The sequence below is a fragment of the Gigantopelta aegis genome, chromosome 11 (genome assembly GCF_016097555.1).
Source record: "Gigantopelta aegis isolate Gae_Host chromosome 11, Gae_host_genome, whole genome shotgun sequence".
In the NCBI taxonomy this organism is placed as follows: Eukaryota; Metazoa; Mollusca; class Gastropoda; order Neomphalida; family Peltospiridae; genus Gigantopelta; species Gigantopelta aegis.
Window position 1 is genome coordinate 10,333,248 of NC_054709.1, and position 25,593 is coordinate 10,358,840.

Sequence of the window (25,593 nt, forward strand, 5' to 3'; positions counted from 1 at the left end):
AATTAACTTTTTTACAAAATTTACGTAAGCAGCCTCAAAATTGCAATCAGTGAAAAATTATTAAGTTCAAGTCCTGTTGTTAGTTTGTGTACTGTCCGTAGTTAGTTTCTCTTTCAGTTAATCTACTTCAGCCGCTGATAATTTGTAATTGTTATTTTTATTTATTTATTTATTCATCATCATCATCATCATCATCATCATCATCATCATTATTTATTTATTTATTTATTATAATTTTTTGTTTTGTTAGTACTGTAGGGACAATATGACGCTATTCATATATCTATGGAAAACGTACACAAAAGGGTCCGCTAAATTCATATACTCCCCCACCCCATCCCCTGTTCAGAAAATGCACTGTTCGTACAGTACTTAGTATGTATTCCTCCTGTTCCAGATGGTTCTGTAATATGGATCAGTGAATGAATGAATGAATGTTTAACGACACCCCAGCACATCGGCTGTTGGGTGTCAAACTACAGTAATGCAAACAAATAAGGTGATGATCAACATTAATATAAAAAGTCAAGATTTTAATAAAAACAGTGTAAAGAACTGTGCAAAAATACAAATATCACTGATAGATACTGACTGTTACTCAAATTTCAATTTGTGCTGTATTGGCCATTATCAAAGAGAATGTTACACCCCTGCACCACGGTGAGGTTACAGCACGCGCAGGGGTGGATCAATCAAATACATGTACTTATTTACCGCCTATATACGTTTTTGCTGTGAATATAGCCAGCCCTCGTGGCCTTCGTATATATAGTCACATCGTATGTAAACACCGTCTAGTTCAGGGTATTCTTTAAAAATGTAACAATTCTATCCCAAGTCAAACTGTTATGGCATAATTTGTATTTAATAATGAATTTGACAAGGTGGAAACTAACGGTGTTTGTGATCCAGATGTTTAGATTTTTTCGCGTACGACTAACGATAAATTTACCTATAGATGCAAAGGCCTAACTAGTCGGGATTGTTGACGTGTAAACGCGCTCTGTCACGGATGGTTGACCTAATTAATGACCTAACAAAATGTTATCTGAAAATATATACATTTGATTTGTCGCTAAAAGTACTTTATTGAACCATCTACATAACCACCATATCACACTTATTATTGATATTTAAAAAAACCCAACTGAATTATGGGTATGGTCCATAATTCTGAGAAAAATAACGGCTATTTGGGGAGCAGAGGTGTGACGTATTAATCTGAGTCACGTGACGGGCATTACCCGAATAACCGCAGTGTCAAAACATTTACCAAGCTCGTGTAACGAGAACGCTAAACCGTCCTGTGCGACGTAGGGTAAATAGAAAAACAACAACAATGAAAATAAGTTATTAAACAATAATAGAAACATGTACTGAATGATAATAAGCTTATACAATAATTTATTTAGTAACAGAAGCATGTTAAACGTCGACAATCCCGACAAGTTAGGCCTTTGCATCTATAGATAAATTTATCGTTAGTCGTACGCAAAAAACTAAACATCTGGCTCCGTATTCATAAACGTACTTAAGTCAATGTATGATACTTATTTATGTGCTTTAGGTATGTATTTAGGTATCAGACATTGACTTAAGTACGTTTATGAATAATTATACGGAGCCTGGATCACGAACACCTTCATTTTCCACCTTGTCAAATTCATTATTATGCAAAATATGCCATAACAGCTGACTTGGGATAGGAATTGTTACATTTTTAAAGAAAACGCTGAACTAGATGATGTTTATATACGATGTGAATATATATACGAAGGCCGTGTATATAGCCTCCGCTAACGAGGGCTGGCTATATTCACAGCAAAAATGTATATAAGCGGTAAATAAATATTTGATTAATCCATATTACCGAACCATCTCGAACAGGAGGAATACATACTAAGTACTGTATGAACAGCGCGTTTTCTGAACAGGGGAGGGCGAGTACATGAATTTAGCTGACCCCTTTGTGTACGTTTTCCATAGACATATGAATAGCGTAATATTGACCGTACAGTAGGCCTACTAGCAAAATAAATAATAATAGAAATATTTTAATATTAATAATAATACACAATTATTATTATTATTATTATTATTAGCCTACTACTACCTTTTTGGGGTTGGAGGGGGCGGTGTTTCATCTGGGGGAGTTTTGCTATAAAAATGTAAGATTAACGTGCGTGCACACACGCACATATGGCAGGCTGAACTTGTCCCTGCACGTAGAGCTGGATTCAACTGGGTTAAGTAATAATTCAATCTAATTAAAATTAGCTCCACTATTACACGTGGATCTAACAGAAGCGCATAGTTGGAGCTCATGTCCAGCTGACCTTTCATTCGACCAATCAAAACCTTACTTGTAGAATCATGCCAGATTGGTAATAATTAAGCCAATCTTTGGACGACAAAACATGCGACAGTACACTGTTTTTTTGTTTTTTTTACGCTATACATTAAACCGAATGACCACTGCGAACCAGTCAAAATAATTTAATAATAATAATGTTCTGAATGTTTATTATTTTATTTCAGCGTATTCGCAATTATTTTCATTATGAAATTAATCATATATTTTTTAAATTATTATTTGCGATGTATATAGCCGGCCCCCATTTGACAAGTCTCTATACACGGCGGTCGTTTATATAAAATAAAAAAAATACATTATACGGTTGTCGTATATATAGCCTCATCACTACGAGTCTGTTTTGCCGTAATTTTTTAACTTATGAACATGAAGAGTTCTAACTTTTAAAAATGAAGCGTGTCGTGGAATTCCCTCGATCGTAGTTCAATTAAAATGTTTGGGATCATACAATAACTAGGTTTAGTATTCCAAATGAATGTAATTTCCATTTATAATCCATATTTAGAGAAATAAGGCCCACTAAATCCGTGATTGAGCGCCTTTAACATGCTTCTGTTACTAAAATAAATTAATGTATAAGCTTAATATCATTCAGTACATATTTTTATTAATTTTTAATAACTTATTTTCATTGGGGTTTTTTCTTTCTATTTACCTTACGTCGCAGAGGACAGTCAAGCGTTCTCGTTACACGAGCTTGGTAAATCGTTTTGGCATTGCGGTTATTCGGGGAATGCCCGTCACGTGACTCAAAATAATACGTCACACCCCTGCTGTCCAAATAGCCGTTATTTTTCTCAGAATTATGTAACTTACCCATAATTCAATTTAAAAAAAAATAAAAAAATCAATAATAAGTATGATATGGTGGTTATGTAGATGGTTCAATAAAGTACTTTTAGGTACAAATCAAATGTATATATTGTCATATAATACTTTGTTGGGTCAATAATTAGGTCAGCCATCCGTGACAGAGCGCGTTTAAACTGAAAGGTAAATATTTTGTAAATATCTATTTAATGATACTCTACCTAATTTAGCATTTATTTGTTTGGACTCTCACTGATGTACAAGGTGGTGTTTACTCTCGAAATTAAAATAAATATGTCGTTAAACAAAAACAAACTTTAACGTTAAGCCGATTCCCAGTCTGGAGCTCCACGCGGTAAGACGTGTTTGTTTCGCTTGTGCACACTGCACGTGCTTTCGTGTGCTCGACTTGAGGGTCCTTCATTTCGTTGTTTTTGTCAGCGAAATGAAGTTTACTACTGGGATGTATGCGGCCATTGGAACTGATTGAACGCTGGAACGCTTCTCGTTTCGACAGTCTGCACCACCTGGATGGATTCTTGTTTAGCGAGATTCCTTGCCTCCACGTCATTTCTCCGTCTGACTGTCGACTTGGTTTTTTTCGTGACTTGTATGACGGCCATTCTGCAGAACGCCACGGTTGTTCGCGTTTAGTCTCTACATGTCCGAGCCTGTCCTAGCAGCACTGGAAGATTGACCGCCCCACTCTAAGAAGAAATAGGAAGCGGGGTCGGCCCCTACTACTCTTTTTCTAGACTTTACCTTGCTTTATAGTGATACCATCTCGTATCCTCCGGAGTCAGGCCCGTCCGCACCACTATACCAACCCATGACGACTGGACTATACCCTAGTCTGATACTCTCTCTCATTCAGACGGATCCGGCTTCTCAAAATCTGTATTTCAGCACAGCACTAAACCTTCAACGTCTATCGACTGTCAATCTAGGGGTTTTCTTGACGGGATGCAACCCATCTCGTCCCTTTAAGTTGTGCACCCAAACGGTCTTAACGAGGTCACTCGCGTAAACATCGATCGGACTTTAAACTTTTAGATCTGCGTTCAAATTTTATGTCGAAATTATTATTATTATTTTTTTTTAAAAATATTATTAAATAGTCCGATCCTCTCTTCTTTCTCTTATTTAGTTTTGGACTGTCCTTCTAAAATGCTCCAAATTATGTAAATATTCGGCCGAGCAGTCAATTTTTTTTTTTTTTGGCTTGTAACCTTTTTATTTTTTTTATTTATTCTATTAACTTTTTTACTAATTGCTATTTTCAAAATTCTGCCCATTTTCACCCCCCCCCCCCCCCCCCCCTCCATCCCGAGTCAGGCCAACGATCTTATCGGAGGTCGGACTCGGGATGGGCGTGTTCGAAAACCCTAGTGGTATATGGGCACGTTAAACTAGTTATCATCATCATAACGTTAAGCCTCTTAGGCCAATAGTAGACCAATTGTATGACTAACCAAACAGCGATTGAATTAAAACAAATCCCATTACCGGCTTGTCCGAGAGCATTGGCGGAACCAGGGGTGGGGGTGGAGATGGGGGTGGGGGTGGGGGTGGGGGTGTGGGGGGGGGGGGGCTACGGGGGTCCCGGTCCCGAGACTGGACTTCTGCCTCGTCCATTTGAAGTGCCCCTTTCAATGACTCCTATGGGGTCTTTTTTAATTCACCATCCACAATATACAGCACTAAATTTATCAGAAAACTAGTTTTGGAACATCTTTATTTAAAAAATTCATCTTAATATTGAAAGGCATTACGGACAGACGGAGACGAAACCTTCACTAATAATAGATTTTACGTTAAATAAATAAATAGATAGATAGATAGATAGATAGATAGATAGATAGATAGATAGATAGATAGATAGATAGATAGATAGATAGATAGATAGATAAATAAATAGGGACTACATAATAGTTGAACAACAACAAAAAAACAACAACCCTGCCACAAAATAGTTGAACAACAACAAAAACCTCCCACAAAATATAAATTTAATAAAAGCTAAATCTGTGTGATGGAAATCCTAGTGATGGAACTTTCAAATGTCATTTTCCAAGCCTGGAAAGACATATAGAATTATGAGTTGGATCGACAAAAATGATTTTTCTACCATTTAAAATAACACAAAAATATTTGCACCAAACACTGTAATATATGTTAATGGTCGCAAAAAAAAATCGTTATAAATATACGCATTGTATATAAATATTTTTAAAACATGGAAATGTCTTTAAAAGTCATGAAATTTGTTTCGTAGCAGTGTATAAATTCTTCAAAATTTAAATAAATAAATTTAAAAAAAAAAAAAAAAAAAAAAAGAAAATCATATACATCTCGACCATTCTGGGGTAATGGTAAGGGTGGAGAGAAGGATAACAAAAATACGAAAAAGTGCTTTTAAATGCCGTTTTTTGCCGTATAGGCCTATTACTGTGTCCTTATTCCATATTTAACCGGCCCCTCCACCCCCAACCCTTTAGTTATCACAGACTATATAGACGGCCATGTGTAGGGTATGTAATAATTAATTGAAATTGCGTCTTAAAATCGAGCGGTAATTAAAAGAATGTGCATTAACATCAGTAGAGATCGCGCGCGGCTACATCAAAGTATTAACTGTAAAACAATACACATAACGCGCCTATCGAGTTTCACCCCGTACCGCAGTGTAGCCTATCCACCACCATACATAATGGGAGTGAAAGTCCAGGGGTCGGACGAACCAAGCGTCTTTAATTTCACTAATGGTATTACCCGAAAGGGGGGGTGCAGTTAACAATTTAACATTTTAAAAATATATATAATTTTTAAATTAATCTTAAAATTTAAAATAAAATTGACTTTATCAGAATTTGTTGCAAATGAAAGGCAGTAATGGTTAATGTTTTCTTACAAGAATGTAATTCAGTGTTGGGTTTACGTTTGTAACTGAATCTGTTGCCCCTGTTATTAGATGTCAAATGGAGTGACCATGGTTCTACGGGATAAAACAAATACTAGCGTGCATACGGTACATGTTGGAGAGACGCTCAACATGGCTAGACTAAAAACAACACCCCTTTTGGCGTTTCTAATTTTCTTGATTAGTTTTTCATTAACTGAACAGAATACCAGAAAAAAGCGACAAATATCATCAAGCCAGTAAGTACATTATTTATGTTACCAATTAACTAAATAAATAAACATCACATACATTTATAAATGAATTTATAAATAAATAAATATATAAATAAATAAATGAATAAATTAACAAATAAATAAATAAATAAATTTACAATTTTTTTTTAATAATAATTAAAACAAATAATAATAACAATACATTGAACTTATATGGGACAAAAGATATTTTCATTTGTTTATTTTTATAAAATGACAAAGGAGGCCTATGTCTCATCTTGATGGTTGATTTGATTGTTATATTGTTATATAATATATTATCATTTCCCTAAACCAACCAAAATTGCTCTTAGATTATTGTTATTATTATTATTATTATTATTATAAATAATTTCAAAACATAGTTTCAAAAAAAGTTATTGTGCTGTGAAATTTCGCATTTCTATTTTTCTGTTATTATATACATAGTATATTGCACACGTAGGTCTATAATATCATTATAACATGCTGCGAGATATAGCCCACTCGTTTATGGTGACCATTTGGACACCTATATGAATAGTCTAATACTGCAGTGTAACAATTGTTTTAGCCTCGGCAAGGGGGTTCGTTTAGACGATGGTGCATATAAAAGATCGCTTGCTACTAATAGAAAAATGTAGCGGGTTTCCTCTCTAAGACTATATGTCAAAATGACCCGATGTTTGACATCGAATAGCCGATGATTAACAAATCAATTTGCTCTAGTGGTGTAATTAAACAAAACAAACTTTAGACCCCCTCGACACACATTACTGGATTCGCGCCTGCAATGATTTCCCCTCCCTCCTCCCCTCTCGATCCCAACACATCATTGAATCAACGACTGTTAGAAGAAAAAGGAAATGTTTTATTTAACGACGCGACCGGCCGTGGCGTCGTGGTAGGCCATCGGTCTACAGGCCGGTAGGTACTGGGTTCGGAACCAGTCGAGGCATGGGATTTTTAATCCAGATACCGACTCTAAACCCTGAGTGAGTGCTCCGCAAGGCTCAGTGGGTAGGTGTAAACCACTTGCACCGACTAGTGATCCATAACTGGTTCAACAAAGGCCATGGTTTGTGCTATCCTGCCTGTGGGAAGCGCAAATAAAAGATCACTTGCTGCTAATCGGAAAGAGTAGCCCATGTAGTGGCGACAGCGGGTTTCCTCTCAAAATCTGTGAGGTCCTTAACCATATGTCTGACGCCATTTAACCGTAAACAAAATGTTTTGAGTGCGTCGTTAAATAAAACATTTCTTTCTTTCTCTAGCGACTAACGTACATATTTCGTATAAGATGTTAAAATGGTTGCGAAAAACGGTTTACTAAAGTTTACATCGGAATGGTTTAAGACCAAAAGTAGTGAAACATTAACTTTTAACAATTAGAATTATAGTTAAATACTCACGCGGATTTTCAGTGATGTTTAATTCTCCACATATATCAGTATTTAAAATTTAATAAAATATGCCTCCCCTTCGCCCTAAAAAAACCTCCCAAAACTTAACTCACATAGACCTTTATCGCAGCTCTATTTTCCCCTTATCGTTTTATATAAAAAAAAAAGTCGTACAACTACTAATCAATGTTACATGTCTATCCACAAATTATTTATTTATGTATTTATTTATTTACTTATTTATTTATCTTATTTAATTAATTATTTTATTTTATTTTATTTTCACTATCATTTATATCAAATACATACAACTTGACTTGAAATAATATCTGATATTTACGAAGTTTTAAAACATATATGAGCCATCACAGGCTCAAAGTTTGACATCAAATGCAAACACGGATGTAAAAGTTGACATGGTGTTTGCGTTGTTTGTTTTGAAGAATTTAGATGACATCTTCTTCTTTACATGAAGATCAGTTTGAAGTAAACATATACAGTGTTTGGTTACTATTTTGTATTTTCTACCTGAGAACCAGAGTGGTAGACCCATGCAACCCGATACGATCCTAATTTGGTCTTTGGTCTAACTTATGAATAGTGTATATAACTTCAGGCCCGTAGCCAGCATGATTAGCGAGGGGGGTGGGGTGGGGGCGGGGTGGGGTGTTTGAGGAATCGAAATTTTATGTAAACGGAATTCATCAAACGCGAGCCAAACAATGAGATGACGCCGGTTACACTCGATAATAATACACGAACTTTTGTTGCGAAATATACGTTAACAAGTTGCATTAAGTTGTGGTATGCATGTAAAATGGCCTGGTACACGTACATGTACACGTGTCCTGAAAGACAAGAAAACACAATTAGTTTTAACGACACCCCAGCTCATTGAAAACTACTGCTATTTAAATTGGTGTTCAACATAACATAAGGTTATTTCGACATTTGGTCTCGAATAAAAACCAACTGCCCCCACATAATGCTAATCCTATCGAATAGCAGCAGGGTCAAAATGTATTTCATAACTCTAGCCGAAGAACATCTATAATTTAGAAGGAAATGTTTTATTGAACGACGCACTAAACACATTTTATTGACGGTTATATAGCGTCGGACATATGGTTAAGGACCACACAGATATTGAGAGAGGAAACCGGCTGTCGCCACTTCAAGGGCTACTTTTTTTTAATAGCAGCAAGGGATCTTTTATATGCACCATCCCACAGACAGGATAGTACATAACACGGCCTTTGTTACACCAGTTGTGGAGCACTGGCTGGAACGAGAAATAGCCCAGTGGGTCCACCGACGGGGATCGATCCCAGACCGACCGCACATCAAGCGAACGCTTTACCACTCGGTCCCGCCCCCTATAATTTAGAAACCAAGGCTAACAATTTTAGGTGCGACCACCGATTTCTATCATTTTTATTTGCAGTCTTGTAATTGTTACCTGCTGTTGTGGACACATGTGTGTCTGTAAATGGACACACTTATCGGATGGAATGACATTGGCGGCGTATCCGTTACACCGTACACGTTGTTAACATTCCGGACACGGAAACGCCCCCTACCACTGCACTGCACCGCTATAAAAATATATAGTATGTATACGTCGAAGACCGGCTCTTGTGCCCATGACAGGCGTGCGCTACAATAGCTTGTTCTGAATGTGCACGTAAAACCCTATGACCTGACCTGACCAGACGTCGAAAGATACCAGTAATTGGGGAAGCTGGGGGTGGGGGGTGGGCGGGGGGGGGGGGGGGGCGGGTGTAAGTAACAGGCGTACGGGTTTCTAACTTTCTATTTTTGTAAGTGGGCATGTTAATGTTTCCAAATTTAAACTAGAATGCCCAAATATGGATGCCATTTTACGAAACGATCTTACGCACTTAAGGTGATCTTAGCGTTACAATCGCATGGGGGGGGGGGGGGGGGTGTTATAGACGTATGGATTCCCATTTTTTGTAAGGGAGCATGCTAGATTTTTGCCAAAATTAAACGAAAATGTTTAAATGTGGATGCCATTTTACGAAGCGATCTTATGCAGTTACGGTGATCTTAGGGCTGCGATCGTTTCGTAAACCGGTGCCCTGGGGCCAATTTCATAAAACATCGTAAGTTTACGTCTGCTACTGGCAAATATACCGGACACACGTTTACATGTGTATGGCATCTATTTCACGAAGAAAAGTACATCATTACGGAAAATAGAGTATTTTAAGGACGAATGGAAATGAAATGGGGGCCTACGTGTACTTCTAACTATATTAAATTTTGTTGTTGTACTATAACAGTAATAAGAACTGTGGTTTAGTCGTAGATTTACGTTTACGTGCAAAAGGAGACTTACGATGTTTTGTGAAATTGGGCCCTGGATAATGACATGCATTCATGCATTGGGGTGGAGTCATGAGCGTACAGGTTCCCATTTTTGTAAAGGAGCAAGCTAATGTTTGCCTAATTTAAACGAAAATGCTTGAATCTGGATGCCATTTTACGAAGCGAGCTCATGCACTTAAGGCGACCTTAGCGCTAAGATCGCTTCGTAAAGCGGTGGCCTGGATAATAACATACATGCATTCATGCATTAAAACAAACAACTAAATATGATTTCAAACGAATCATTATGCATTTTTACATGGATTAAAAATAAAGTTTGTTTTATTTAACGACGCCACTAGAGCACATTGATTTTTTGTCTTATCATCGGGTATTGGACGTCAAACATATGGTCATTCTGACACTGTTTTTAGAGGAAACCCGCTGTTGCCACATAGACTACTCTTTTACGACAGGCAACAAGGGATCTTTTATTTGTGCTTCCAACAGGCAGGATAGCACAAACCATGGACTTTGTTGAACCAGTTATGGATCACTGGTCGGTGCAAGTGGTTTACACCTACCCATTGAGCCTTGCGGAGCACTCACTCAGGGTTTGGAGGCGTTGATTTGTGGAATTTTGTATTATGTAGACATAATTAAAGGGAATATCCTTTGTATGCTGTTTCCGACTACATGCTCATACCAGGGGCGTAGGCTAGGGGGGTTCGGGGGGTTTGGGCGACCCCCCCTCCCCCCCGCTGAAGCAAATGGTCCGCTTTCAGAACTAAAACATACAGGTTTATACATATGGAGTTTCTGGTGGTGCAAAAACAAAATAGAAAAAGGTCCACTTGGTTCATATTCGACCCCCCCCCCCCCCCCCAGGGCCAAATCACGCTACGCCCCTGCATACAGACTGAATGCAACGCGTGCATGCGGTCCGGTTAAAGGGACAGTTAACTCAAACAAGAGCCTTATGTGTTGGAAAGATGCATACCCTGACCACCAACACATACTGACACTTTAAAGGGAGAGTAAACTCAAACATGAGCCTTATGTGTTGGAAAGATGCATATCCGGACCACCGACACATACTGACACTTTAACAAATGAAAAACGCGTAATTTTAGAGTTAATAAAAAAAAAAACCCATGATTATCCTGCTAACTGGGGGCAGCCATTATGTTTCAGTTTTGTGACATCCGGTGGTATAGCTTGGGGTTAAGTGACGTCATATTAATTAACTATACAATTATACTTGTTGATATTAAGCAATAATGTGCTTTATATATCGTTGACTATGCATACCAGGTCAAATGCCTTAATTGTCCCTTCCTTTAAAAAAAGAAGAAGTCGAAATAGGCTACATTAGTATGAGAGCGTCTAGACTGGATGCATGCGATGCGTGCGCTTGCAAAACGCATGCGGCCACCCGCAGTGAAATAATCGTGAAGCCTACATACATGACCAAACCGTAGATGCATCAGATGTAACAGGCGGACCGTACGCACGCACCACATCCAGTCTAAATGTCTATGAGCCTTTAGGTAGCACTAACCCAAATAATTTCCGGCTGGGTCAAAGTTCGAGGTGCACAGACTTTTGATAGAGAAGTTAACACCACAAGTCCTGTAATTGCTTATAAACGTTAACATGGTCGCCTATGAGATTTTATTTGGTATAGTCATACCTTTACGGAGTTTTTTGGCGTCTAAAATTACATATTATATACTTGTTGTTTTGAATACCAGTGTCTGTGTAATATTACCCCGTGTGTTTGCGGTCGTGTGCTAACGTTTGTAGCAGAACTTTATTTTTAATTTTACTTCGTAATAGGCCTACATATTTTTTCGTACGTACGAAATTATTGGATCTTAAAATCCGATTTGGGCTATTATAAACATTTGGACAGCAACAACCACTTTGTTTATAAAGACACTGATGTTCTAAACACGAAATATATTTAACAGCCGACTACTTTTGCGGATATATTTCCGGATTTGGGTGGCCATATCACCGAGGTCGCGCATGCGCCACGAACGTAAAATAAATCGCAGTCGGTAACTGTTTTTTTACAAGATGATATATCTTTTGTATTTCACTGCAAAAATCGTATTTGACAGAAAATGTGAAATGTTCTATTTCTTATATATAACTTATCAGTTTACCTGTGTTATGTACTAGGTCTGTTAATGGCCAGAATTATTTATTAAATTTTAGTATCATGGAGTGTTCACTTTTCGTGAGACTATTAATAGGCTCACTCACCGTGACTAAAATAATTAAGCTTTTCTAAGGATAAATGATAAACGTGTCTTGCATGATCCAGGGCGAATCCAGGAAATATTGTGAAGGAGAGGGCGCGACTGAGGCAAAAGAGGCACATGGATCAACTTGTTAAAAGATCAGCCCAAAGAAAGTGCCCGCCAATCCCCCCCCCCCCCCAAACCAAAACAACTCGACCACAAAAAATATTTAAAAATTTGTTTTGTTTAACGACACCACTAGAGCACATTGATTTATTAATCATCAGCAATTGGATGACAACAATTTGGTAATTTTGACAGTGTTGGAGAGAAAACCAGCTACAATTCTTCATTAGTAACATGGGGTCTTTTATATGCACAATCCCAAAGACAGGATAGCACATACCACAGCTTTTGATATATCAGTCATCGGCTATTGGATGTCAAACATTCGGTAATATAGTCAGAGAGGAAACCCACCACGTTTTCCCATTAGTTGCAAGGCACTATCCTACAGGCCGTATAGCACATACCACTGCTGTTGATATACCAGTCGTGGTGCGCTGGCTGGAACGAGAAATGGCCTAATGGGTCCACCGACAGGGATCGATCACAATGAGTCAAAAGACACCATAACAAATTTTTGGTATTTCATTCTGATAATATTATGTTAAAAAATGGTACAGGCAGATTTTGAAGGCTGTATCATCCTGGAGAGTGGCAGTCCTCCTGTGACAAAGTACCTAACAGTCATCAGGGCTTGAATTTAATGACGGCACCGATTGCTGTTGTTGAGATATAAATTGTTGGGAACATCACTGATGGCACTTTTGTGCTGCTGAATAAAAATTACTGCAGTCGGTAAAACTCCTAAATAACAGCATAATGAATATATCTTATGTACATTATCTGCCAGTATTTAACATTTGTACATTTCAAATATGTCTACATGCAACAAAATAACCTTTCAGTCATGTTTATTTGCTATAAAAAAAAAAAAAAAAAAATTGCCATAGGCAGGCTCAAAACTGCTGTTGGTGGGCTGTTTCACCCACAGCATTTATAACAGAAAAATGCCCTAGGTGACAGATTCTTAAGTTTGAGCCCTGAGTCGTTCATGCTAGCAATAACTACCTTGTCAAAATATTATCACTTTGACAGTCTTGTGCAGATGTATGATTTTTTTTTATCGCTGTAATTTTATTGCTGTTGAGATGTATTTGTTGGTTCATTCATTTGTTTGTTCCTTTGGGGGCGAGGTGTAGTCCAGTGGTAAAGTGCTTTCTTAATGCAGTCAGTCTAGGATCGATTCCCGTTGGTGGGTCTATTGGGTTATTTCTTGTTTCAGCCAGTGCACCACAACTGGTATATCAAAGGTTGTGGCATGTGCTATCCTGTTTATTAATGGAAAAATGTAGCACGTTTCCTCTCTAAGACTATTGTCAGAATCACCAAATGATTGACATCCAATAGCTGATTATTATTAAATCACATACATCCACTCACCCAAATAGACCCCCACCCACCCATCCATCCATCCATCCATCTACACACCCACCCACCCAAAACAGACCCTAAAACTTAACCACCCAAATCCCATCCGTCTGTCCGTCCGTCCATCCATCTATCCATCCATCCATCCATCCATCCATCCATCCACCCAAACACATACATCCTCCCACCCAAACAGCCACCCAGCCACCCACCCATCCATCCATCCATCCATCCACACCCACCCAAAACACACCCACCCACCCACCCATCCATCCATCCATTCATCCATCCATCCATTCATCCATCCATCCATCCATTCATTTATTCATTTGTTTCATTATTTTTCAGACCTCGAATGATGACGCAGAATGGACATCTAATATTCCAATCGGGAACTAACCACAACATCACGTTCCGGTCTTCAGGAGGTGGCGCCATCACAGTGGATGGGGAGAATATCAGAGTTATTGCCCAGTCGGTAAGAACAAAGATATATTACCCACAGAATTTTGTATTATCTAAATCTTAGTTCATTCATTTCATTTCAACTTATTTCCGTGCTGATATCCAGTTAAGCTACAAGCACACTGTTCTGGGCACACACCTCAGCTATCTGGGTTGTCTGTCCAGGACAGTGGGTTAATTGTTAGTTGGATAGTGGTTAGTGAGAGAGGAAAGGGTGTAGTGGTCTTACATCTACCTTTTGAGCCCTTAAGAACTTGGTCTGGATTGGAGCCGGTACCGGGCTGCAAACCCTGTACCTACCAGCTTGTAGTCCGAGGCTTAACCACTGTGCCACCGAAGCCAGTTAAATCTTAGTTAATCTGTTGAAGATTGATTACCAGACTATTTTAGAACTGCATAGCAATACAGGTGTGAGAGTGGGTTTTGGAAGTTGCCCCCCCCCCCCCCCACCCCAGCAAATTTTCTTGTTCTTTAGTATATCTTCCGAGATAGCATGACCCCCCAACCTCCCTGAAACTTCACTTGCCACAGTCTAGTCCCCTCTATGTAGCATTTGCTTGTCAGTCTACACCCCCCTAGGTAGCATTACCTGACCTCCCTGAAAACTTTGCTTGTCATTCTAGACTCCCCTAGGTAGCATTACCTGACCTCACTGAAAACTTTGCTTGTCAAGCTAGACCCCCCTAGGTAGCATTACCTGACCTCCCTGAAAACTTTACTTGACAGTCTAGACCCCCCTAGGTAGTATTACCTGACCTCCCTGAAAACTTTGCTTGTCAGTCTAGACCTCCCTAGGTAGCATTACCTGACCTCCCTGAAAACTTTGCTTGTCAGTCTACATCCCTCCCTGCAAAATCTCTGACATTTTACAAAGCAAATTGTGACGCAAAACTTAACGAAATGTTCCCTGTTAACGTTTGAATCAACAGGAGAGTTAGAGGACTCCCGACAATTTGCCACCTGCCCCGTGATCAGCAAAACCCATCGAACACTTTTCTTCAGTCAGGGCCAGGATGTAGCCCAGTGGTAAAGCGCCCGCTTGATGCGCAGTCGGTCTGGGATCCATCCCCGTTGGTGGATCCATTGGGCTATTTCTTGTTCCAGCCAGTGCTCCATAACTGGTGTCACAAAGGCCATGGTATGTACTATCCTGTCTGTGGGATGGTGCATATAAAAGATCCCTTGCTGCTAATTGAAAAAAAGTAGCTTATGAAGTGGCAGCAGTGGGTTTCCTCTCTCAATATCTGTGCGGTCATTAACCATATGTCCGACACAAATAACCTTAAATAAAATGTGTTGAGTGTGTCATTAAATAAAACATTTCCTTCCTTCCTTTTCTTCAGTCGTAGACTATCTGGTCTATGGAATGGTGTTTATAAAAGATCCCTTGCTAATAATTGGAAAAAGCAGTCCTGTTGCATGGCGACAGTAGGTTCTCTCATTATCCATAAAACCAATGCCATATAGCTTAATACAACGTGTAGAGTTTGTTGTTAAATAAAACATTATTTCCTTTTTTATTCATCATAATGGCATATATATTTTTTTACATTACAATGGGTTGATTTGGTTTCATGATATGCTGAAATGCTACTGTAAACAATTATTTCTGTGAAATTCGGAGATCTGATATCTCTTTATGACCCCCAGTGCCTTAATGTATGACTGTTTTATGTTGCTAATTTCAGTATTTGTTTATTTTATTATTTCAATATTACAGCTGTTTTGCGTTGCTCATTTTAATATTTATGTGTTTTATTATTTCATTATTACAGGTGAGAACAAATAAACAGTCCATTGACAGGCTAAGAACAAGTCAAACTCAGGTAATTATTTTAGCTTAATTAAGTGATGCAAATATTAGAAAATGTATATTCTAAGTGACATGTAATTCCATCCATACATCTGTCCGTCTGTATACATCCATCCCATCCAACCCATCCATCCCATCCAATCCATCCGTCCGTCCGACCTCCTGCCCGCCCGCCTTGTTTTTGTTTTTTAGATTCCGCCCAAAATGCAATGTCAAAAGTATCTTTTGTTTTTGGTTTTTAAATTCCTTCCAAATGCAATGTCAAAAGTCTCTTTTGTCTTTGTTTTTTAAATTCCTTCCAAATGAAATGTCAAAAGTATCTTGTTTTTCTTTTTTAAATTCTTCCCAAATGAAATGTCAAAAGTATCTTCTTTTTTTTTTTTAAATTCTTCCCAAATGCAATGTCAAAAGTATCTTTTGTTTTTCGTTTTTAAATTCCTCTCAAATGAAATGTCAAAAGTATCTTTTGTGTTTGTTTTTTAGATTCCTCCCAATCTGAATAGCCGACTAAACTCACTCCAGACATCTGTGAACAATCTCCAGAGTGTTCAAGAGACTGTCAGGTCGCTGAGGTCAAGTGTTTCCACGTTAACATCAAACGTACGTCTCTGCCTTATATTTTTTACTTTAGACCATTATTAGTTAGTGGTACCAGCTCGGTGGTGTCGTGGTTAAGCCATCTGACATGAGGCTGGTAGGTGCTGGGTTCACAGCCCGGTACTGGCCTCGGTGGTGTCGTGGTTAAGACATTGGACATAAGGCTGGTAGGTATTGGGTTCGCTACTTGGTACCAGCCTCGGAGGTGTTGTGGTTTAGCCATCGGACATACGGCTGGTAGGTATTGGGTTCGCTGCTTGGTACCAGCCTCGGTGGTGTTGTGGTTAAGACATCGGACATTAGGCTGGTAGATATTGGGTTCGCTGCTTGGTACCAGCCTTCGAGGTGTTGTGGTTAAGATATCGGACATAAGGCTGGTAGGTATTGGGTTCGCTGCTTGGTACCAGCCTTGGAGGTGTTGTGGTTAAGATATCGGACATAAGGCTGGTAGGTATTGGGTTAGTTGCTTGGTACCAGCCTTCGAGGTGTTGTGGTTAAAATATCGGACATAAGGCTGGTAGGTATTGGGTTCGCTGCTTGGTACCAGCCTTCGAGGTGTTGTGGTTAAGATATCGGACATAAGGCTGGTAGGTATTGGGTTCGCTACTTGGTACCAGCCTCGGAGGTGTTGTGGTTTAGCCATCGGACATAAGGCTGGTAGGTATTGGGTTAGTTGCTTGGTACCAGCCTTCGAGGTGTTGTGGTTAAGATATCGGACATAAGGCTGGTAGGTATTGGGTTCGCTGCTTGGTACCAGCCTTGGAGGTGTTGTGGTTAAGATATCGGACATAAGGCTGGTAGGTATTGGGTTCGCTGCTTGGTACCAGCCTCAGTGGTGTCGTGTTAAGCCATTGGACAGGCTGGTAGGTATTGGATTCGCTGCTCGCTAAATGGGTAGGTGTAAGACCACTACACCTTTTTCTCTCTCACTAACCACTAACAACTAACAACTAACCCACTGTCCTGGACAGACAGCCCAGATAGCTGAGGTGTGTGTCCAGGACAGCATGCTTGAAGCTTAATTGGATATAAGCACTGAAATAAGTTCAAATGAATGAAGTTAGTGGGGCTGGAATGAGAAATACACATGTAGCCCAATGGGTTCATCAACAGTTTCACCCTAGATTGATTTACCGGCCTCGGTGGCATCGTGGCAGGCCATCGGTCTACAGGCTGGTAGGTACTGGGTTCGGATCCCAGTTGAGGCATGGGATTTTTAATCCAGATACCGACTCCAAACCCTGAGTGAGGCTCAATGGGTAGGTGTAAACCACTTGCACCGACCAGTGATCCATAACTGATTCAACAAAGGCCATGGTTTGTGCTATCCTGCCTGTGGGAAGTGCAAATAAAAGATCCCTTGCTGCTAATCGGAAGAGTAGCCCATTTTGTGGCGACAGCGGGTTTCCTCTCAAAATCTGTGTGGTCCTTAACCATATGTCTGACGCCATATAACCGTAAATAAAATGTGTTGAGTGCGTCGTTAAATAAAACACTTCTTTCTTTCACCCTAGATTGATCACTCATCAAGTGAGTGTGTTATATCACCAGCTAAATCCCACTGCTTTCTAACAGGGTGGGATGTAGCCCAGTGGTGTAGTGCTTTCTAACAGGGTGGGATGTCGCCCAGTGGTGTAGTGCTTTCTAACAGGGTGGGATGTCTCCCAGTGGTGTAGTGCTTTCTAACAGGGTGGGATGTCGCCCAGTGGTGTAGTGCTTTCTAACAGGGTGGGATGTCGCCCAGTGGTGTAGTGCTTTCTAACAGGGTGGGATGTAGCCCAGTGGTGTACTGCTTTCTAACAGGGTGGGATGTAGCCCAGTGGTGTAGTGCTTTCTAACAGGGTGGGATGTCGCCCAGTGGTGTAGTGCTTTCTAACAGGGTGGGATGTCGCCCAGTGGTGTAGTGCTTTCTAACAGGGTGGGATGTCGCCCAGTGGTGTAGTGCTTTCTAACAGGGTGGGATGTCGCCCAGCGGTGTAGTGCTTTCTAACAGGGTGGGATGTCGCCCAGCGGTGTAGTGCTTTCTAACAGGGTGGGATGTCGCCCAGCGGTGTAGTGCTTTCTAACAGGGTGGGATGTCGCCCAGCGGTGTAGTGCTTTCTAACAGGGTGGGATGTAGCCCAGTGGTGTAGTGCTTTCTAACAGGGTGGGATGTCGCCCAGTGGTGTAGTGCTTTCTAACAGGGTGGGATGTCGCCCAGTGGTGTAGTGCTTTCTAACAGGGTGGGATGTCGCCCAGTGGTGTAGTGCTTTCTAACGGGGTGGGATGTCGCCCAGTGGTGTAGTGCTTTCTAACAGGGTGGGATGTAGCCCAGTGGTATAGTGCTCGCTTGATGCACAATAGGTCCCTGTTAGTGGGCCCATTGGGCTATTTCTTGCTTCAGCCAGTGCACCATGACTGGTATATCAAAGACCATGGTATGTGCTATCCTGTCTGTGGGATGGTGCATCTTAAAGAAACCTTGCTACTAATGGAAAATAATGTAGCAGGTTTCCTCTCTGAGACTATATGCAACCCGTGCAATTGCCCACTGCAGTCGGCAATGCCGTGGAGTTTATAATTGTCCACATGGCAATTTTTAGCCTTGAACTATATTCATATTTTTTTTTAACGGCATGTTTTTTGTTGTGGACAATTTATTAATTGCAGGAGTTGTAAACGTCAAATTACCAAATGTTTGACATCCAATATCTGATGATTAATAAATCTAGTGGTGTCGTTAAGCATCACAAACTTTAACTTTATTAGTTAAAAGATTGTATTTGTGTTTAAATAAAAATCATATTGTGTTAATAATAAAATTATATTTGTGTATAACTCATAATTTAAATCAATATGCTCTAGAGGTGTAGTTAAACAAAAACAAACAAACTTTAACTTATAATTTTTATTATTAATAATTGTAATCGTATGAGTAATAAAATTGATAATAGTGAAGTTAATAATAAATTATTATATTTCTGTTGGCGATAAAAATTATATTTGTATCTGTAATAAAAATTATATTTGCTTAGGTAATAAAAATAATAACTATACTGATGAGAAACTTGTATTGTTTTAGATGAACAGCGGGAACACTCGACTGACGAGTGCAGAGTCTCGGATATCAACCGGCCAGTCACAACTGTCGTCCCGTCTTACGACCGTTGAGAACAGGGTACTGTGAAATTTTATTATTCATATTAATCTTAATACATATATATATAGAACACATTTCCTCGTCCGTAATTTATAGATGTCATTTAATATTAATTTGTTTGTTGATTCATTCGTTCGTTCGTTCGTTTGTTCATTCGTTCATTCATTCATCTTAAATATATTTGTAACACATTCATTCGTTCATTCATTCATCTTAAATATATTTGTAACACATTCATTCGTTCATTCATTCATCTTAAATATATTTGTAACACATTTCCTCATTCATTTTTTGCTGAGGTGTTATTAAATAATTTGTTCATTCATTCATTCATTCATTCATTCATTCATTCATTCATCATCTTAATAAATATTTATAACACATTTACTCATCCATATTTATTTTCATGCTGAGGTGTAATTAAACCATCCGTTCTTTCATCCATCCGTCCGTTCATTCATTCATCTTAAGAAATATTTATAACACATTTCCTCATCCATATTTATTTTAATGTTGAGGTGTAATTAAACCATCCGTTCTTTCATCCGTCCGTCCGTTCATTCGTTCATTCATTCATCTTAAGAAATATATTAATAACACATTTCCTGGTCCATAATTTATTTTAAAATTGTGAGGTGTCATTCATTCATTCATTCATTCATTCATTCATTCATTCATCTCTTAACAAATATTTATAACACATTTCCTCATCCACAATTTTTTTTATGCTGAGGTATTATTAAACCATTCGTTCATTCATTCATTTATTCATTCATTTGTTCATTCATCTTAACAAATATTTATAACACATTTCCTTGTCCATATTTTTTAATGCTGAGGTGTCATTAAACCATTTGTTTGTTCGTTTGTTTGTTTGTTTGTTCATTCATTTGTTCATCTTAAATATATTTATAACACTCTTTTCCTTGTCCATAATTGTTTTATGCTGAGGTGTCATTAAACCATTTATCCATTCGTTCGTTCGTTCGTTCGTTCGTTCGTTCGTTCGTTCGTTCGTTCATTCATCTTATAATATTTATAATATGTTTCCTTGTCCATATTTTTTAAATGCTGAGGTGTCATTACACTATTCATTTGTTTGTTCATTCCTTCCTTCCTTCCTTCATTTATCTTAAATATATTTATAAAAAAATTATGCTGAGGTGTCATTAACCATTCATTCATTCATTCATTCATTCATTCATTCATTCATTCATTCATTCATTCATTCATTCATTCATTCACTCATTCACTCACTCACTGATTCACTGATTCATTCATTTTTTGAACATTAGATTTGAATGATTGCATGTTTTATCAGATTACATCATTGACATCCTCGACATCCAACAATTTAGTCAGTCGGGTAAGTTGGATGGAGTTATCTACCCTTTACCATTAGGTTACTACTAAATATAGCAATATTTAAATGTATAACCCTTATAATATTTGCCTGTATAACCATTATTATTACATTTACATATATAATCCCTGTTGTATATGTATAACCTTTATCATAATAATATTTACGTATAAAACCCTTATTATATTATAATCGTTACATGACATGTGTAACCCTTGTTATAACTATGTACATTTGTAACTACTATTTCAGCAGTATTTACACGTATAACCCTTAATATAATAACATCTCCATATATAACCATTATGATAATAATATAAGTTGTAGAAGCATCACAAGGGGTTTATGGATTTTTATACTGTCTATATACTCTTGTACCCCGAGCCAAAGGTGAGGGCGAGGGGTACAAGAGAATACAGACGGTATAAAAATCCATAAACCCCTAGTGATGCTTCTGCAATGAATTTATCTTGCCGACATGTTTAATTACAAGATTGTCTTCAAACACATTCAGCTGCGTTAATAATGTTAAAAAAAACCCAAAAACTCAATACCAACATCATGTACCAAGTTTAATGTTATTGTAAGGAGATGTAAAGTGACAGCATTGGAATACTGACGTCATTCAAATTGAAAATTAACTGTATTATCACAATGCTTCGCCACATTAAAATGCTTGCTTTTCTTCAGTTTCATTTTCCGAGTGTTTGGCAAATTGTTTGACAGCCATGTTTTACTTACGTTGGTAACAGAAAAATTTTGCATGGCGCATTAATACAATAACAACAGTTCGATGTTACAGGTGGGGTGTAAGAGATTTGACTCCGCCCACACGGGGTATAAGTTTTGTTTTCCAAGGCTAGATAACCAATCAAATTTGAGTATTTTACATGAAGGCGAGATAATTATATTTATTACACACCAGTGTAAGATATTACTCATGTCGTAACAATTACTCAATATCTAATTAGTGTAATATTGGCATGCACAGACTGGTGTGGTAGTTTTTAAATTTGAATGATGTCAGTATTCAAATGACGTCACATTGCATCTCCCTGCAATAAAATAAACTGGGTGCGTGATGCATCCTTTTCCAGAAAACTAGGAAACATTAAGTGCAAAATTGCTTTTGAGAATGTTTTGTTCAGAGATTACGTATTCAACAGTGTTTGTATAGGCCTGTGAGAATTGAAAATCTGCATGACCCATTTATCGGTTACACAGAAATAAATCCAGGTAACCATTTCCTTTTTGCTTAACCAGTTATATCCAAGTAAATGGTGCGCTAAATTTTGTGCGAACAAAAAATAGGTTATGCAAAATTAGATTTGTGCGATCAATTGACAAATGAAATGATCCATGTACAAAATAGTACAATTTAAAAGTGTACCATTATGAAATATGGCCATGAATTGACATAGCTGTTATATTTGGACATCTTCTGTCCCATGCTCAGCCACTGGCCTTGCCAAAGACTGGACTTGAGATGGACGTGCCTAAACTGTGTTTGGATATAGAGCCACATAAATAAAGTTACCTCAACCTCATTGGACATCTACAGTGTGGACAACAGGACCAGTTAACCAATAAAAAGGGTTTTAACATCTGTTCTATTCAATGTGTATTCTAGCACATTCTTTTACGGGATTTAACTCTTGTCGGTTGAGTGTTCACTTGAGGTGCTTGCATCGTACGATCGAACCACCTTGGTGGATCCAGTCAACTGATTGGTTTTTTTTCTCTCATTCCAACCAGTGCACCACAACAGGTCAAAAGCCATGGTATGTGCTTTAGTGCCTGTGAGAAAGTGCATATAAAAGATCCCTTGCTGCATCAGAAAAAATATACCGGGTTTCCTCTGATGACTATGTGTCAGAATTACCAATTGTTTGACATCCAATAGCCGATGATTAATTAATCAAACTTTAACTTTCTAGCATATTCTCTCCATTGATTGCACTAGACTTGTGTCATCCCTTCCCACCCCCCACCCCATTGAAAAGTAAACTAATAACTGCCCCCCTTCCCGTGCTTAGCACAAAACAATCCTGTGAAGTTTGTTTTATTTTAAAACTGCCACAATTATAGGTCATGTTACAGCAGGTAATTAAAAAAATTAAGAATGACTTAGTTGTAACCTTGAACTTGACATTAATAGATGGCCACTCTGCAAGTGAATCCCTTGGTACCAGGTGGTGGTGGTGGTGGCGGTGGTGGTGGCGGGAGGGGTAGGGTAGTCCGCAGACAAATACAACAGTTACTTGTCCAGGTATGATGTGATACCAGTTTATATGGCATGAGGACAGAACATTTGATTGTGCATGTTGCCATGCAAGAAATATGCACACTGCCGAATTTGCAATTCTTGTTTCCTAGGTCTTGCAAAGCTAGTGAATTGTGAGCTGAGTGATGGAAAATTAAAATTGTTTTTTATTAGTCATATTAGGCTGTGTCTATGATCACAGAATCCACGAAGATCCCTTAAAGAGACAGACCCTAGTTTTTAAACACTGAGGCATATCTTTCACTATTAGAGCCGTTTATGATCATTTAAATCAAACATTACTTATATTTTATTCTTTAGATTATCCATTTCCGTACAACTGAAATGTTTATGGTCATCCTGGTGTCTCTAATACCATAAAATGCATTTTGTCTTATTTTTTAAAACGCATGTGCGTATGAGAAGTAATGATTATGGAGTCATGTTTTAGTCTTATTTTTAAGTGTATTTCAATGTCACAGACTCTTGTTTCACTCTGTTGTATCCAAATTTGATACAGGTTTGTAAATTAACCAAACTTAAGTGTTCATTTTTATGGGTTGAAACTAGAGTCTAGGTGACAAATATGCCTTAGTATTTAAAAAACTAGGATCTGTCCCTTTAAAAAGGAACTACTTTCCTAAATTGAACTATGTTAAGCTACAACAAGGAACCACATGACAAATGGTGGTCTGTTTCCCCCTATTTCAGATATTGGTCCTATGGATCTGTTTACAGTAACAAATTTTGTAGCCTGATTATTTCTTTTTGAATGCAGGGATTCTAGAATTTTTATAACATTCACTAGCCATGGGATCAGTAATTTAAGAAATTTACTAGCCATGATTAAAAATCCACTAGCCCTACTTTACTTTAAGTAAATAAAATTTTACTTAGGATAGTCATATTTAAAAAATAAGACTAAAATGCAGCATTTGACAACTTTTGTTTTCACTAGCTGTTGGGCATGGTAATATTAGTTATTTACTAACCCAACATTGAATGTCACTAGCCATGAGAGTTGGGCTACCATAATCTAGAAGCTCTGTTGAATGTCACATATATTAAATGCTTGCAGAATGCACTGGAATTTAACATTTTTTAATATAGGTGACACAGCATGCTAGTTAGTTTGGGATTCATCATTTTTGTAATATCTGAGTTTGCATTGTTTATTCTGGGCCAAATTTACGAAGCCTGTTTTTTCTTTCTTTTAAACACAGGTGTTTAAATCATTGTAAATGTATGTAGTTACATGTGTGTAAGACATAAACAGGTGTTACATGTGTGTAAGACATAAACAGGTGTTTAAAGCATTGTAAATGTATGTAGTTACACGTGTGTAAGACATAAACAGGTGTTTAAAGCATTGTAAATGTATGTAGTTACACGCGTGTAAGACATAAACAGGTGTTTAAAGCATTGTAAATGTATGTAGTTACACGCGTGTAAGACATAAACAGGTGTATAAAGCATTGTAAATGTATGTAGTTACACGCGTGTAAGACATAAACAGGTGTTTAAAGCATTGTAAATGTATGTAGTTACATGCGTGTAAGACATAACAGGTGTTTAAAGCATTGTAAATGTATGTAATTACACTGTGTAAGACATAAACAGGTGTTTAAAGCATTGTAAATGTATGTAGTTACACGTGTGTAAGACATAAACAGGTGTTTAAAGCATTGTAAATGTATGTAGTTACACGCGTGTAAGACATAAACAGGTGTTTAAAGCATCGTAAATGTCTGTAGTTACACGTGTGTAAGACATAAACAGGTGTTTAAAGCATCGTAAATGTCTGTAGTTACACGTGTGTAAGACATAAACAGGTGTTTAAAGCATTGTAAATGTATGTAGTTACACGTGTTTAAGACATAAACAGGTGTTTAAAGTATTGTAAATGTATGTAGTTACACGTGTGTAAGACATAAACAGGTGTTTAAAGCATTGTAAATGTATGTAGTTACACGTGTGTAAGACATAAACAGGTGTTTAAAGCATTGTAAATGTATGTAGTTACACGTGTTTAAGACATAAACAGGTGTTTAAAGCATTGTAAATGTATGTAGTTACACGTGTTTAAGACATAAACAGGTGTTTAAAGCATTGTAAATGTATGTAGTTACACGTGTGTAA

At 38.0% G+C, this 25,593-nt stretch overlaps 1 protein-coding gene across 1 annotated transcript in view; it reads left to right on the top strand.

Moving 5' to 3' along the window:
• Window positions 1-14,162: 14,162 nt before the first annotated feature.
• Window positions 14,163-25,593, top strand: part of LOC121385539 (cubilin-like) — a 172,125-nt gene continuing 160,694 nt past the window's right edge. The window contains exons 1-5 of the mRNA XM_041516248.1: window positions 14,163-14,292; window positions 16,055-16,105; window positions 16,576-16,692; window positions 19,751-19,846; window positions 21,150-21,194. Of these exons, the coding sequence (XP_041372182.1) occupies window positions 14,170-14,292; window positions 16,055-16,105; window positions 16,576-16,692; window positions 19,751-19,846; window positions 21,150-21,194 (432 nt within the window). The 5' untranslated portion in view covers window positions 14,163-14,169. The remainder of the gene's footprint in view (window positions 14,293-16,054; window positions 16,106-16,575; window positions 16,693-19,750; window positions 19,847-21,149; window positions 21,195-25,593) is intronic.